Raw genomic sequence first — 16,423 nt, 5'->3', positions numbered from 1 at the left:
TTGTCAAACGTCACAAGGTTCTAAGAGTAAATACAAACTAGAGGACGGCCCTGCTCTGAGGAGAGCCTGGCTGGGGCTAGACCCCAGTAACCAGCGTCTTGGGTCGCATTTCCCGGAGGCTCTCCTGGTCCGGGTCTCTGCGGGCAGCTCAGGCCCGGGGAGGAGGGAGTTTCAGGCTGGATGTAAGGAGTCGGCCGGGCTTTCCTCAGGGCTGGTGAAAGGAGCGAATAACCCGCCGGCATGGGAGGGAAGACCCCACGAGTGAGCTTCTGCTCCATAGGCTACAGGGCATGAGGGCAGCTGGCCCCTGACTCAGCCATGCCCGGGCTCGGCCTGCCATGGCCTCTGGAGGGAAGGCGGGCCCGCTAGGGGCGGGGCCTGGGAAGAGCGGGAGGAGGGTTGGGGGAGGAGGAGAGCAGGGAGGAAGAGCCTGTGGGGAGGAGCCAGGAGGAGAAACGCGGGAGAAGCTGGAGGAGAGGGCGGCGGGAAAAGGCAGAAAGGGGAGCGGAAAGAAGAAAGAGGCGCGCGGAGGAGACAGGGAAGGGGAGGAGCCTGGTTGAAGCCGGGGGCGTGGCCACTGAAGGGGTGGGGCCGGGAGCGGTGCCAGGGGCGGGGCCGGGCAAGGGGCGGAGCTGGGGGAGAGGCCTCCAAGGCCGCCGCCGCCGCCACCGCCGCCGGTGTGCGTTCTCCTCCAGCGGGCCTGGCCGCTGGGGCGCTCCCTCAGTCGCTGTTCCTCGAGGCGCGGACTCCGGCGGCCCCGGCCGACTAGGACGCCCCGCGCGCCCCCCGTGGGCCGCCGCCGCCGGGGCCGGGGGCCGCGGAGACACGGGCGCGCCCGGCCGCCGCCGCCTCCTCCCTCGGCGCCCGGGGCCGGCATGGAGCTCTTCCAAGCCAAGGACCACTACATCCTGCAGCAGGGCGAGCGCGCGCTGTGGTGCAGCCGCCGCGACGGCGGCCTCCAGCTCCGACCCGGTGAGCGTGGCGGCGTGGGGTGGCCCTGGGCCCGGCCCGGCGCGGCGGGGCTGGGCGGGGCGGGGGGCAAGGAGGGGGCGCGGCCGCCCCTCGGCGGGGGCAGCCGGGCGGGCGCCGCCTGCGGCCCAGGCGCGCGGGGCGGGGCGGGGCGGGCGCGAGCGGAGGCGCTCGAGCTGTCATTATTTCCTGACGGGAGGGAGCTCCTGTCTCGCCTCTGCGCCTCCGCGGGGGACAAAGGGCCGGCGACCCTCGTCCGTCCGAGCGCGCCTCCGCGTCGAGATCCGCTCTGCTACCCCGGGGAGCGGACCGGAGCCGAGCCGGAAAGTTCGGACGAGGGGCGCCTGGCCTTAGAGGCCTCTTCCACTCTGGAGCGGCTCTGGCACGTCCTTTGAGACAAGTTCTGGGTTCGAATCCCATCCCGATCTGGGGCCAGAAACGATCGCGCCGGTTCAGTGGAAAGTCCTGCGGAAGGTTCACTCCCTGTCGACATCTGTGTGTTTCTGGTCCCTTATTGTTAAAGGTGTGACTTCGTTCTGGTTACCTCATAGGCACCCGACTTAAAGCACCTTTTCTTTGATTTTAGTATTATAACTGAACTGCGTTGTAATGTTAAACTTTTAATACTTTCGTATGACTCAATATTGTCGTACAGGATGTATCGTGGGGCAGTGTTTGGGTGTCATGTAAGCTGTTAGGAGATGCCTAAGTCTGCAACGATTCGTTTGCGTTAGGAAAATTAGTCGACAGCGGTGAGTCAAACAGAGCAGTCCCTGCCCTCAGAGAGCTGACATGGGTCCAGGGGGCGGTTTCCTTTGTGGGGGGACTCCGTAGCACCTCCCCGTTTGAGGCTGCCGGTTCCTTTTCCTAATCATCTCAGAGAGCTTTCACTTTAGAAGTGAGGGAATAGAATTCTTTAAAGAAATAGCCAGAATATTTAAAACTTACTTGTAATTCTTGTGTAATGGAGACAAGGATTACATGCTATGAACTGAAAAGTATAGAAAGTCCAAATGAGCATTTCGTCACAGCTGTTAACCGTGTATAAGATGATTTCCAAGGACCTTTTCCCTAATATATTATTCCCAAACCCCACAACAGCCTTACAGAAGCAGGTGGTGGTATTCTCTTTTTCAGGTGAGAAGACAGGTGTGAAACTTGAGTAACTTGCCTGAGCTCACAGAGAGCCTCCAGAACACTTTTCGGCAGGTTCCACTGCTTTCTTATGAAGACCTGCTAGTTGATTTGTGAGAGTAGTGAAGGAGAACTTATTATTTTTTTCCTAGGCTCTGGGTGTATTTTCTAGCTATTACATTTTATTTCCTCTATTCAGAATGGAAGAGAAATGACTGCACCCTGATAAAGTTCCTGATGATCTTGGGACAGAAGTTGTTGTAGATAGGATAATTTTGGCCAGTCTCCAGTCATTCTATTCTCTGTTTTTCCTGATTTGACCATTTGCCTGGCACACCCCCCACCACCCTGCCCCCAGGTTGGGGTAAGGTTTCAAATGCTCCTTGAAGAAAGGTAGATTGCAGAATTCTCCAGGCTGCCAAAGAGCCAACTCTTTAGATTCTTAGAGCTTGACTATTACAGCTGGATGGAACTTGAGATCATCTCCAGTTCATCGGACAGAACACTTTTCTGTGCCTCATTTCCTCAACTATAAAATGAGGGTTGGGCTTTTGAGTCCTTGTACATCACAAAAATGTTTTTAAAACAATACCAATTTGTTCAGTGTTTGTTCAGTGTACATCTTGGAGGACAAGAATTCTTGTGTTTTGTAAAGAAACAGGAGATCTCTAGGTGGTCACCTGTGAATTTGGGCAGTTGATTAAGATATAAATAGGGAAGACTTTGTTATTTCCATTTCTAGGGCCAGTCTTTCCTTTCTCTTAGCCTCTAAGGTTGACAGAGGTGAACCAAGCTAGTGGAATTACATGCAGTGAGGTAAGGTCACAGGAGTTCTCTGAATAGGAGGGGTTTTAAGTGAATTATTTGTCATTTTCTTTGGTTTATGTTTGTTTCTTGTACCAGGAGGCTCTCCAGTCCTGGTTGCTTGGGGATAAATTACTCCCCTCAAGTGAAGTAAATCAACTCTTCTTGGATGCTGGCTAGCAACTTTCAGTGGAAGGCTACTGAAACCCATACTTCTGAGCTAAGAAGCTCAGATGAGTCACAGGTTTAAGCCTTTAAGGAATATTCACAGGGTAATATGGGCCTAGATTTTGGATTAAGCCATGTGATTTGTATTACTGTTTATATATCCAAAGTCCATATCAAAAGGCAAATTAAAAAATTTTTTTCTGAATAAAATGGCTCTCGTCTTTGCAATTAAGTTTATATCACTTCTGAGGATATAGGAGACCACAGAGAGAAGTCGACCAAAAATCTGGAGGAAGGAAGAGGCCATTATGTTTCTGAAGTAACAGCCTGTTTTGATCTTTAGTGTTCAAGTGTACCCAGTGAATAAAGGATCCCACGCGTTAAACTTTACCAAATAGTTTTTCCTATCCAGTACTCAAGATCCTTTCTAAAGAATGACTATTAATAATGGTATTTTAATTGGATAAGTGCTTTTCAGATCTTTTTCTATAGAATCATTTAATATTATCTTCATTTTATTGGATCTTTTCCCTCTGCTTTCATGGACAGTTTTGCTATTGTTTGTAATGACAGCATTTAAAATCTCATTGCTTTCTATTGGCTATTTAACTGAATAGATTACTGACCAAGTCCTTTTGTTTTCCAAAGGGCAGTATTACAAAACCAAAAAGGCTGTGAGCATTGTGGTTTTTGTTTGTGGCTATTGAACTTTTCTTTTTCCTAGAGATATCGGAAGAATCGCTATTGATATTTATAGACCATTTCCTTAGCCTGGAATGTTTGTCCGCCCCTTTTCCTGCCTAATTTATTCTGTGAGACCCAGCTCAGATACTGTGCTCACCCTAGCCCACATCCCTAGGGCAGAATTATTGGTCACCTTTATCGTGTTTCCAAGTGCTTTTTATGCCTAGTGCACACTTATAGCCCATACGGCATCATCCTATGATAATAGTTGGCTTGCTCATGCATTCTCCAAGGCAAGGACCGTATGTACTCATCTTGGTATCTGGGCTTTAGAGTGGTTAGGAGGAAGAAGGCCTTTTTGTGTGAGTTGAGCTAAAGTCCAAGTTTTTTCTCAGTAGTATCATTGCCATAAAAGTAGGATGTTGTGTTATGCTTAATATTAATTTTAGGCCCTGTTTTAGAATATCTTCTAATTGGGGCAGAAAATCTCTGTCCAGCTGGGTGAGGAAGTAAATATGAGGAAAGGTGAATTTCCACTTGTGTTATTTTTCTGATTTAGCATCACTTTTTTTTTTTAATCTTTGTGGTAGTATTCCTTATTTTCTTCTTTAACAGTGTTTTAATTTTTTCAGTTTTTTCTTCTAGCTAAACACTTGAGTACTGTTATTTTTTTCTGGTTTTTCCATTTCTTAAGGGTAGTGAGGAGTCTGCGTTCATATATAGCAACTGCTTTTTAGTGGATGCTTATGTCCTTTGCAGGGTAATAACTACAGGAGATTGTTTTATTTTCTACCAGGGAAAATGGTAAAGCTCTGTGTGAATATTCAATAAACTCCTGAGAGTGGTGTTTTACTATCTGAGAATAAGGATTATAATTTAAAGACTTAAAAAGGAATATAATACAGTCTACTATTGGGGAAGGGTGATATGGTCTTATCTCTTTAGTCTTTTTTTTTTTTTAAAGATTTTATTTATTTATTTGACAGAGAGAGACACAGCGAGAGAGGGAACACAAGCAGGGGGAGTGGAGGAGGGAGAAGCAGGCTTCCCGCTGAGCAGGGAGCTCGATGTGGGGCTCGATCCCAGAACCCTGGGATCATGACCTGAGCCGAAGGCAGACGCTTAACGACTGAGCCACCCAGGCGCCCCTTATCTCTTTAGTCTTAAAATTGCTTCCACTAAGTGCTTGTGGCTTTGTCTGATATGATGGTGTTATGTAATTTCCTGCTGAGTATTGCTTCATTCTATTCTGAGACTGAGTGACCATAAAAAGATGGCAAAGCATCTGTCATATACATAACATTCATAAGCATGTAAACTATATTTATAGATATGATACTCTGAATGATGAATACCAGAGAACATTTTTTTGGAGGGGATAGTAGCTCTCAGAATTCACAGAAACCTTAAAAATTTGATGAAAATTATTTTTAGTATGTCATATGAAGTTAACTTTTTCTGAGTGAGAAATTATACAGTTGAAATCCACCTAGAACTTTTATCTCTTTTCAGGAATTGTATTTTATGAAGCTAGATTCAGTTTATTTAAAGTTTTTAGTGTCATTTGGTATTTACTTTAGATAAAAATGATTTTGAACTTTATCTTTTTAAAAACTCATGTTTACTAAAAATTCACGAATTACCATGACAAAACATAATAGGGCATTTTAATTTATTTTTTAAGATTTACTTATTTGAGAGAGTGAGAGGGAGAGAGCATGAGCAGGGTGAGGGGCAGAGGGAGAATCAGACTCCCCGCTGAGCAAGGAGCCTGATCCCAGGACCCTGAGACCATGACCAGAGGCCAAGGCAGATGCAGGTGCCTAACAGACTGCGCCACCCAGGCACCCTAGGGCATTTTAATTTAAAAATTGGTTATTGGGATGCCTGGGTGGCTCCGTTGGTTGAGCGACTCATTCTTGATTTCAGCTCAGGTCATGATCTTGGGATTGTGGGATCAAGTTCCGTGCTGGGTGCGGAGTCTGGTTGTCCCTTTCCCTCTGCTCTTACTCCCGCTAGTGCGAGCGCGTGCTCTCTCTCTCACTCTCTCTCGAATAAATAAATAAAACCTTTTTAAAAAATTGATTATTAAATCTATTGTAAAAATATTTTTAACCATTTTGTTGAATAACTAGGTTTTTTCCTGGTGTCTTTAGTCTTCAGTTTCTTTTAAATGGCTTAGCAGTTTTATACCCCAAACTACTTTTCTCCCATATTTTTTATTTCTAACAGGAAAGCAGTTAGGTTGATTGTACATTTATTATTATGAACATTGATGCATGCAAGGTAGAAAAGACCCCTCTTTCTAAAGTAACCCCCACCTTCTTTAGCTTAAAAAAAACCAGTCTAACATGACTGATGACATTCGCAATCAAGTAGTACAGATTCGGGGAAGTTTTGTGTATATTTTGTTGTCCACATTGTCAACTGAGATTAATAGTAATAATAGCAATAGCTTTTATGTACTGAGCATTTTTCTGAATCAGATACTGTTCTGAGCCCTCGATATGTACTGTTTCATTTCATCCCCACAATAAACATCAGGAGGAGGATTTTATTATTAACCTCATTTTATAGGTGAGGAAGCTGAGGCACAGAGAAGTAACTTGTCCAGGTTCACAGAGTAAGAGAATAAGGCTTCTAATCCGGTATATGACTCCAAAGCCAAATTTTCCGACAAAAACGTTTTATAAACCTTTCTACCTTCTTGACTACAGTTATAGGATTTATATTTTTATGGGTAATATCTGAAATGTGCCTTTAGCTATTATATTCATTATAGGGTAGTGTATGGAGAAAATAAAAAAGCCTTAAATGTCAAAGCATGCATATTGAGAAAGGATCTATATAGAACGAAAGGCTGATAAAGGGACTATTGGTTGGTTCTTTGACCCTACCCCTTGCCCTGACTCCTTGTTGCAAAATTAGTTTACGTAGTTACAGGGAATGTTATAGAATAGATTGCCCAGTGGTTTTTCCAAGTTATGGTCAGTTTATCAGGTTTCTCTTAAGTTTTAAGAACATCTGCAGTTTGGGAAGGGACTAGATACAGGGTAGATCTTGGAGTAGAAACATTGATATGTACTGACTGGTAACTAGTTCAGCCAGTGATGAGCAACCCGAAGCCTTTCCCAGTCTGTCAAGAGTCCTGGATCCAATTTCACAGGCATCCTTGCAGAGCACATAAAGTAGAGAGGGAGTGGAGGAGAGAAGGTCTTCAGGACAACCACCTTCAAAGTGGGCCAGAACCTTTGTAGGGTCACTGGTTCCTAGACGCTTGTGTTCCGACCAGGCCTGAGCCAGCAGATGCCAGGACTTGCCAAAGTCTGGCTTCAGAGAAGAGGCAGTGTCAAGGCCTTTTAGGTCAGAGCATTCAGGTGCCAGAAACCAGGGAGCCCTGACAGCTTGGTGTTTCAGAAATTTGGATGCATTCGTGCAGCTCCCGGATGCCCAGCCGCATGACTCCCCTTTGTCCTAACTGCCCAGCCTACCTCAGCCCCAGTAAGAAGGGGGTGTAGATTTTTCACCATTTCCCTAGCACCTGACCCATAGCAGGTCTTCTATAAAAATTATATTGAATGAATTGAAATGATTCTAGTCCCTTGTCAACCCTGTGTATCTTGAGCAGCAAAGGGGCTATTGGGAGGATTAAACAGAGAATGTTAAGAACTGAAGACCAGAACACTGCCTGTCTTGCCAACCAAAAAAAACCCGTGCTCATTTTCATTTTACTCATAAAGGGGGGGAAATCTAACTTTTAAGTCTGGGATTCAATAAATCTCTTTTTGAATGAAAATAAATGGGATATAAAGACCTTTTTATTTTTCTCGAACTGGCCCTTACGCAAAAACAAAACAAAACAAAACAAAAGCACTTGTTGCTGAATTTGTTCCTTGTGATTTATAACAAAATTAGGTGATTGATGTATTTGCAGATAGATACTAGACTATTGGAAAATCAAGCGAGTTTGTGCCGTTGATTGTGTGGATTCTCAGAGCCATAGTCTGACTTTGGTGTGGTTTCATGGAGATTTAAATGCGTTAGAGCTTTGTAAGATGTATTACTATTTTTCTATGAATAAACTGTAAACTGGTCTATTTCTGTTCAGCTGTTTTAAAATATAACCTTTAAAAATCTAATCTTGCAAACACGAGCCCTGAGAAGTAACAGCAATGTCCTAGAACCCCTAGCAAATAATTACTTGTTAGCTAGTCTAAGTTATAATCATTATGTATTAACTGACCATAATTGAGCTGAGAAGAACATTTGGAGTATATTTAACAAAATAAAGAAATAATACATTTTTAAAATTATCAGTAGCTGTTGATAATATGTTAAGTAGTATTTTAGAATTGATGATAAACACTGAACGTTTAGCATTATAGTACTATCACAACACATACTGGTAGGATCTTAATTAAATCCCATGCTCTGTTAGGATGACTCATTTTCCGGTTGCTGTGAGACCCTTAAAGAAACTGCTCTCATTCACAAAAAAAGCATCCACTCCTGTGTGCTTTCTTTGGTAAGGCTGGTTGAATGAAATACAGGTTGATTTTAGGTCAGTGTTTCTTGTTGTTTTTTCTTTTAAGTTAATTCATTTTATTTCAGGTTCATTCAAGTTTAACCATGCATGTCTTTAACTTGATAGTGGGATATTTAAAACTACATTTTCTTTGAGTCTTTTTTTTTTTTTTTAAAGATTTTATTTATTTATTTGACAGAGAGAGACACAGCGAGAGAGGGAACACAAGCAGGGGGAGTGGGAGAGGGAGAAGCAGGCTTCCCGCGGAGCACGGATCCCCATGCGGAGCTCAATCCCAGAACCCTGGGATCATGACCTGAGCCGAAGGCAGACGCTTAACGACTGAACCACCTAGGCACCCCAGGCTTTTTTTTTTAAACACTTTTCACTTACACTGAACTTCAAATTTCACAGTTTCTGCAATGGTCAATATATACAATTTGAAACAGTCACAAGATCAGAAATATTAGGAAATTTAAACACTGCCATAATGCTTTTAATTTTAGTAGTTTGCATGTGTAATATTAATGACGCTTCTGAATATCATTATACATTGTTTTTATGCCAGGTATATACATTCTTCTTATTTCAGGCACATATACATCTCCCCACCCTCGGGCGACAGACCAAATTGTTGAGCAGAGCAATAGTTTGTTACTCTTCCTTCTGGGCAGTTGTGCTTCTTGGCTTCCAGGATTCATCTCTAGTAGCTATTTCATTTATTCCCCTTTACCTCTTTCCAGTGCACATCTCACTTGACTTATGGAGTAACATCCTGATAACCCAGTGTAAGTTGAAAATATTGTAAGTCAAAAGTGCATTTAACACACCTAGCCTACCAAACATAGCTTAGCCTAGCCTGCCTTGAATGTGCTCAGAGCACTTCAGTTAGCCTACAGTTAGGCAAAATCATCTAATGCAAAGCCTATTTTATAATCACGTGTTGAATGCCTCCTGTAATTTATTGAATACTGCACTGAAAGTGAAAACAGAATGGTTGTATGGGTACAGAATGGTTGTTAAGTGTGTGGGTTGTTTACCCTTGGGATCACATGGCTGACTGGGAGCTACAGGTAGCCAGGGCTGCCCAGCATCATGAGCTTATGATATTGGCATAACACTAGCCCAGGAAAAAAATCAACATTTAAAATTCAGAATACAGTTTCTGTATTCTTTTGCACCATTGTAAAGTCAGAAAGTCATAAGTCAGACCATTGTGAATGGGGGACCATCTGAACTCCCTTTTTGCAAAGAAGCAGCCTCATTTCCTCCCTGTAATTTTGTGTTCTGTTTCTTCTTCCAAATTATATTCAGTCTGAAATTCTGTGAAGTCGTTTATTCTTTAAACATTTATTGAAGACCTGTCTGCTGGGCAGTGTGCCAAAGAAAAAGGTGACTAAAACACTGTACCCTGTGGCTGAGGCTGTGGTCCAGTGGGGGAGAGACATACACAGCATTCTAGAGTGACAGATGCTGTGACAGAGCTTAAGGCCCAGTTCTGCTGGGAGGCTTGGGTTGGGTATTAAAGTTTGAGGTTTTAGTGTTGTCTTTTTTTTCAAGGTGGTGAAAATCTGTTTTTCTTCCTAATAAAGAAAGTGGGAAGAAAGGTGCTCTTTTATTTGATTCTGCGAAGTTTCTTCCAGCTCTTAATAGTCTGATTGCTTCTCTCTGTAAGAGTGGTAAGTCCTGGGAAAAAACTAGCTGTATACACTAGTAGACTTTTCTGGACTTTTTTTTCTTGGCAGACGTAACTCTTTGTGTGCATCATGACTTCATTCTAATTGGGTACTCAAAAAAAAACAAAAAAAAGTAAAGCAAAAAAGGTTTATGAGAATGAGTCGTGCCTAATGGCCAGACTGAAATTGTACAGGTTCTCCTCCTTACCTCCCACCCACAGCACGCTCTGTTTGATCTAGAAGCATCTTCATCTGAGGCCAATTAGAAGGGCAAATCCTAGACCTGATGGTGGGTTTGAAGGCTGAGCTTTTTGTTGGTGGGGACAAATGGTGGCAGAATGACTATACAAGCCATCCTAGATAGAAGAGAGTAAGAGTTTTAGTATATGTGCTGCCGAAGCGAGCACGAAGAGAGTAAGAGTTTTAAACAAAGTTTTCAGGAAAGGCTAGGAAATTAAACACCAGCTGGGAGAAAAGTTGCATCTATTTAATTATTGAAGTGCTAATTTTATGCATCTTGGTTGAGAGTTTTAAAATGAGGAAAGAAAATACCAATTGTTAGCTCTGATTTAGCTTTCAGGATCCTATTTTTGAAAGATCTATCAAAGAGCAGTTTTGGGGAGCACCGAGGGGGGGTATATCCCAACCCTTGGGTAATGCATTATGAGTTTTTTTATTTGAGGATTTATCTGATCCTTATTTGAACTGACTATATTGTCAGCCTCTTAAGGTAATGAGTTTGGAAAATTGTCATTTAAACTGTACTTGCCTTCATTTATTCTCAAGCCATGTCTTTTAAATCTTTTTTTTAAGATTTTATTTATTTATTTGAGAGAGAGAATGAGATAGAGCATGAGAGGGGGGAGGGTCAGAGGGAGAAGCAGACTCCCTGCTGAGCAGGGAGCCCGATGCGGGACTCGATCCCGGGACTCGATCCCGGGACTCCAGGATCATGACCTGAGCCGAAGGCAGTCGCTTAACCAACTGAGCCACCCAGGCGCCCCACAAGCCATGTCTTTTAAACATGTGTCTCCTGTGTTAGTATTCTGAATGCACTGTGAAGTCCATGCCTTCCATAATTTTATACATTTCCAGCAGGTCCTCTCAGAACCTGATTATAGCATCTGACCTTTCACAGAAGTCTTTTTTTTTCTTTGATTGTCCTCTGTTCTTTTTTGAGTTGCACTGGCCTTTTCTTGAGATGTGACAGTTGGGACTTTACATGTCAGAGAATCATAACAATTTTTAGATTGGTTATTGTAGAGGTTAAAAAACAATTTCTGATATCCTTCATGATCATGGTCAAAACTCTGTAGCTCTGTCACCGCACCATAATTAGATCCCTGTTTTAATAGAAAAGTGTAGAAATTCTTTTTTTTTTTTTTTTAAAGATTTTATTTATTTGAGAGAGAGAATGAGAGACAGAGAGCACGAGAGGGAGGAGGGTCAGAGGGAGAAGCAGACTCCCTGCCGAGCAGGGAGCCCGATGTGGGACTCGATCCCGGGACTCCAGGATCATGACCTGAGCCGAAGGCAGTCGCTCAACCAACTGAGCCACCCAGGCGCCCCTAAAAGTGTAGAAATTCTTAAGATCCCTTTACTAAATAGTGGCTCTCATCTTTTAAGTATTCTTAGGGTTATTTTTTGAAATATTTCTTTACACTAGTTTAGATCAGCTTTTTTTTTTTTTTTTTTTAAGATTTTATTTATTTATTTGACAGAGACACAGCGAGAGAGGGAACACAAGCAGGGGGAGTGGGAGAGGGAGAAGCAGGCTTCCCGCAGTACAGGGAGCCTGATGTGGGGCTGGATCCTAGGACCCTGGGATCATGACCTGAGCCGAAGGCAGACGCTTAACGACTGAGCCACCCAGGCGCCCCTTAGATCAGCTTTTATGCCAACTATGTTATGAGATCTTTATGCAGTTCATAGTACTTTATTTCATGAAAGTGTTTCAACTCCTACATGGCGCGGGCATCATCTATGAATCAAACTGATAAAATTACTAATGCAGGTTCCACCCAGTAACTTACAATCCCTTAGACCAGTAATTCTCAATCTGCTGGTACATTAGGTCACCTGGGGTAGATTAACAAAATACCTGTGCCAGGACCCCACCCTAACCAACTGAGTCACTCTCTCTGAAGGGGTGGGGCCTAGGCATCCGCATTTTCTAAATCTCCCAGATGATGATCCTGAGAAGCCAGGATCAGCAACCATTGAGTTAGAATTCACACTGGGAAATCACCAGCTGCTAGAACTTCTAAATTGGGTTAGCTTTTTAGCTTGCTGAATGCTGGAAAATAATTACCATTAGAGAGTTAAAAAAAAAAATGTGTATCAAACTTTGCATTTAGGGCGCCTGGGTGGCTCAGTTGGTTAAGCGACTGCCTTCGGCTCAGGTCATGATCCTGGAGTCCCGGGATCGAGTCCCGCATCGGGCTCCCTGCTCGGCAGGGAGTCTGCTTCTCCCTCTGACCCTCCTCCCTCTCATTCTCTCTCTCTCAAATAAATAAATAAAATCTTTAAAAAAAAAACACAAAACTTTGCATTTATAAGATGGCACCTGAGTCAAATGATTCCCTAACCTGTTTTCCCTGCTTAATTAAATTTTAAGAACTGAAGCATGAACTAACAATGGGAACTTTCAAGTCCTCGTGTTAGAACCCTTGTCCTCATCTATTTGACTTTGGTGTTGGTGATTGTCTTTTCAGAGCAATAATATCCTTTGTCTTTAGCAGGAAGTGAAACTTGGGTCTGATTATTTATGCATACTCTAGCAGCTTTTTTTTTTTTTCTTAAAGACACAAGTGAAACTGCCCATAAACTTCAGTAGATGTGTGAGACCCCAGGCTTATCTTGGGCTGAGGGTGTGCCAGTCACTCTGGGCTCTTGGAATGAGTGACTCATGCGCTCTGCAGGCATACCATATTTAATCACTTGTTTTCTGTGTACCAGGAAGAGGAGGACATGTGAAAATAGAAGCCATGTACTGCCAGATGGGTCCGAAATAAGAGTGGAAATGTTGACCTAATGGGTCAAACAATTGAGCTATGACAAAATACCCAAATGTCTTCGGGTGTATGTTACTTTAATTATTTCATTAATTTAAATTTGACATTATTTCTAAAGTGCTATACTTTAGTAATTTGTAAGCAACTCTACTAGATAACTTTGAAATTCCTAAATTTTAAAACCTATTTGCAAATTTGAAATGTTTCTCTTTCAAATTTGCGTGACACATGGGACTGTACCTTTTGAAGGAAAGATTAGGAAGCAATATGTTTGTTGGAGCAGATCCATTACATGGCTGTTCTTTGTGGAAGGATGGTAGAAGCCCACTGGTCACACTCTCTGCCATGCCATTGCCTTCTGCCTCCAGAGTAGCCATTAATATTGGTGACAAGGTGTCCATTACCGAGGGTAGTTGCCATGTCTGCTCAGACTAATATCTACATGCGTCCTCTGTACACACAAACTCTGCTAATACCACCTTTTATTTCCTTAGTGAAGAGTTAACAGGTTAAAAAAAACCACACATTTTGAAGCGAGCTGTGTGCAAGGTGCTGTACCAGTCAACAGAGTCCCCACGGTTTAGAGAGACGATACTACACTCCCTTCTTGTGCCAGTTACATTGCCCGTTTCGGCCTCCCTCTATTGTTTTGTCTCGTCTTTACATGGGCAAGGGAAGCCATGTGCCCCTGCTAGACCTTTTAAGATAATTTAAAGTTTCCTCGAGTTTTCAGGTAAGTCTTCCATTGCAAGAAATCACACTGCATTATTTATTATATTTATTGAAAGATAAATGCTTTTAGTATTAAAAGCGCCATATTGGAAAAGACTGGTCTTTTGGGGCTTCCTTTAAAAACAGTAAAAACAAGATGGTAGGCTTATTAAATGTCATTGAAGATAAGCAGTTGGTAGGAGAAATCCATTTTCCATTTCAATCTTTCATGCTTACTTTTACTTAATTATTCATTCATTTGGTTCAATAACTATTAAATGAGTGCCTGCTACCAGTGGTGAATAAAACAGGCATAGAATTAAATAAACTGAGAGGTTGAGACTTAAGTCTCTCCTTTAAGTGGTTAGTTGAAACTGTACATTTATTTTTATTTATTTTTAAGATTTTATTTATTTATTTGACAGAGAGAGACACAGCGAGAGAGGGAACACAAGCAGGGGGAGAGGTAGAGGGAGAAGCAGGCTTCCCACGGAGCAGGGTGCCCGATGAGGGGCTTGATCCCAGGACCCTGGGATCATGACCTGCGCTGAAGGCAGATCCTTAACAACTGAGCCACCCAGGCGCCCCAAAACTATACATTTATTTTATTTTATTTTTTATTTATTTATTTATTTTTATTTGAGACAGAGAGAATGAGAGACAGAGAGCATGAGAGGGAGGAGGGTCAGAGGGAGAAGCAGACTCCCTGCCGAGCAAGGAGCCTGATGCGCGACTCGATCCTGGGACTCCAGGATCATGACCTGAGCCGAAGGCAGTCGCTTAACCAACTGAGCCACCCAGGCGCCCCTACATTTATTTTAGTTATTAGTATATTAGGAGTTATTTCTACCTTTTATTTATGTTTTCCATTTATTGTGTGTATGTGGTTTGTTGTTTTTCTTTTTCCTACCACTCTCTTCATCTTCCACTGGATAGCTTGAATTTTTGGCAGGTGTCTTTCTGTTGCTAATTAAAAGTTAGACATTCTGTTTATTATTTTTCTGTGGTTTCTCATGATTTAGGACCCAGTACTTTTCACATACATAATGAAAGTGTACCAAATATTCGTGTCTTTTCCCCAAGTATATTTTTACCTCCTTTTAGGTTTTACCTCTTCTAGATTCTCCCTCTCTCCTGTGTGTAGAGGATCTAGGGGAAGGGAGGAAGCTGGCTCTTGTGCTCAGTTTGCCGTTTGGACCCAAATGGGTTACTGGGACTGAGACTGGATGCCTAGTTGTGAGCTGCTCAGACCTATAGGTCCGTGTTTCATGTTCTGAGGAAACGGGATTCTGGGGCATATCTAGGCATTGAGATATTTTCATAAAACATCTATTACTCTGAGAAGGCTTTCAGGAATTACGGTCCTGCCATAAGATTTAATAAGTAAAAATATTTTGAAGTTTTGTTTTTCTTTTCTCCTTTCCTCTTTAACAAAATCCATATGTAGACCCCTGAAATAAATGTCTTGGAGATATTTGAGTGGTGGGAACCTGGAATTCTAAACACCTATACATTTCCCAACTTGAACTAAAGGTTACTGAATGTTTATGTGCCAGACATTGTGTTGGGCACTTTTGCATAATTCTCTCATTTGATGCTTATTACAAACCCTGCAAGTTAGATGGAATTTCCACTTACAGCAGAGGAGCTGTGGCCGAGAGGCGTTCAGAGAGTGCAGTGGAGCTGAGGCTCTTCACCTGGGGCACAGAGAGCAGGCGGTACCCTCACTGTGCCCACATCTGCAGACTCTGTCTAGTCTGGTTCCAGTGTCTGCCCAGGCTGCCCTTGTGCACCTGGCCCTGTCCTGTCACCTGGATCTCTGGCGTTAGGCCCGCCCTCTTATGTCCATCCTCTACACACTGGTCCTCACATTCAATCTCCTGTGCAAATCTGCCCCGTCTGGACAGAACGGCTGCTGCGTTTATTCTCTGTTGTCCCCCCGGAGTGGTCCCTGTATAATTCTTCAGCCTCCTCCTTACAGCTAGCTCTCCACCCCACGGCACCAAACTGTCTAGAGTCCTCCCTGCATTCAGTACATATTTGCGTTCCTATTATGTGTTAAGCAGCCTGCCAGATGTAGGGCTGACAGTGTTTTGAATGATCCAGATGGGGGAGGTCTTGCCCTGGGCAAGGATAGTGGCAGTGGGGTTGGAGAGAAGTGAAACATTCATCAGATATTGAGGGGAAAATCAATAGGACTTGGGGAGGAAGGAAAGCATTTTGGATGTCTCCCAGGTTCTGGCTTATGCAGCTGGAATGGTGTTGGTGAGCTGAAAGCCCTATACAAATGTAAGATGAGGGTATTACACTCCAGAACATTTTGTAAGGAACCTTATGGTGTTAGAGGTACATTAAAAAGAGCCCTGGACTAAGTGGGAAGTGGTGTTCTGATTTTGACAAGCCTGTGTTGTATTGGGCACAGCCAGCCCTGACGTCTTTATCTGAAATAGACCAAGTGACCTCAACTTTGCCACCGTAAGTAGTGAACCTTTCTATGATTCAGTGTAAATTACCTGACCTCAACTTGCCTCTCCAATTCCATGCCATACCTTCATTTGTCCATTCAGCATTTTGGAACCTGCTGTGTACCATGTACTGGGGACATAAAGCTAAATGAGACTAGGTCTCGATGAGCTTCCTGTTCAGTCAGGGAGATAGGGAAGTCAATAATTAGATGCCAGTAATTAGAAACCAAAATAAGGTGCCATGATGGAGATATGAGCAAGGTTCAGGAGGGC

At 43.1% G+C, this 16,423-nt stretch overlaps 1 protein-coding gene across 7 annotated transcripts in view; it reads left to right on the top strand.

The window, feature by feature from the left end:
• Positions 1-657: 657 nt before the first annotated feature.
• Positions 658-16,423, top strand: part of INPP5F (inositol polyphosphate-5-phosphatase F) — an 86,339-nt gene continuing 70,573 nt past the window's right edge. Inside the window, exon 1 of one of the 7 annotated variants that reach the window (XM_081823403.1) lies at positions 658-972. In XM_081823403.1, coding sequence (XP_081679529.1) covers positions 876-972 — 97 coding nt within the window. In that variant the 5' untranslated portion in view covers positions 658-875. The remainder of the gene's footprint in view (positions 973-16,423) is intronic. The other 6 variants (XM_081823404.1, XM_081823400.1, XM_081823405.1 and 3 more) reach the window with 6 other exon arrangements.

Source organism: Leptonychotes weddellii, chromosome 6 (assembly GCF_054177405.1).
Source record: "Leptonychotes weddellii isolate Sample4059 chromosome 6, ASM5417740v2, whole genome shotgun sequence".
Taxonomy (NCBI): Eukaryota; Metazoa; Chordata; class Mammalia; order Carnivora; family Phocidae; genus Leptonychotes; species Leptonychotes weddellii.
This window is presented reverse-complemented; position numbering and strand designations above follow the sequence as displayed.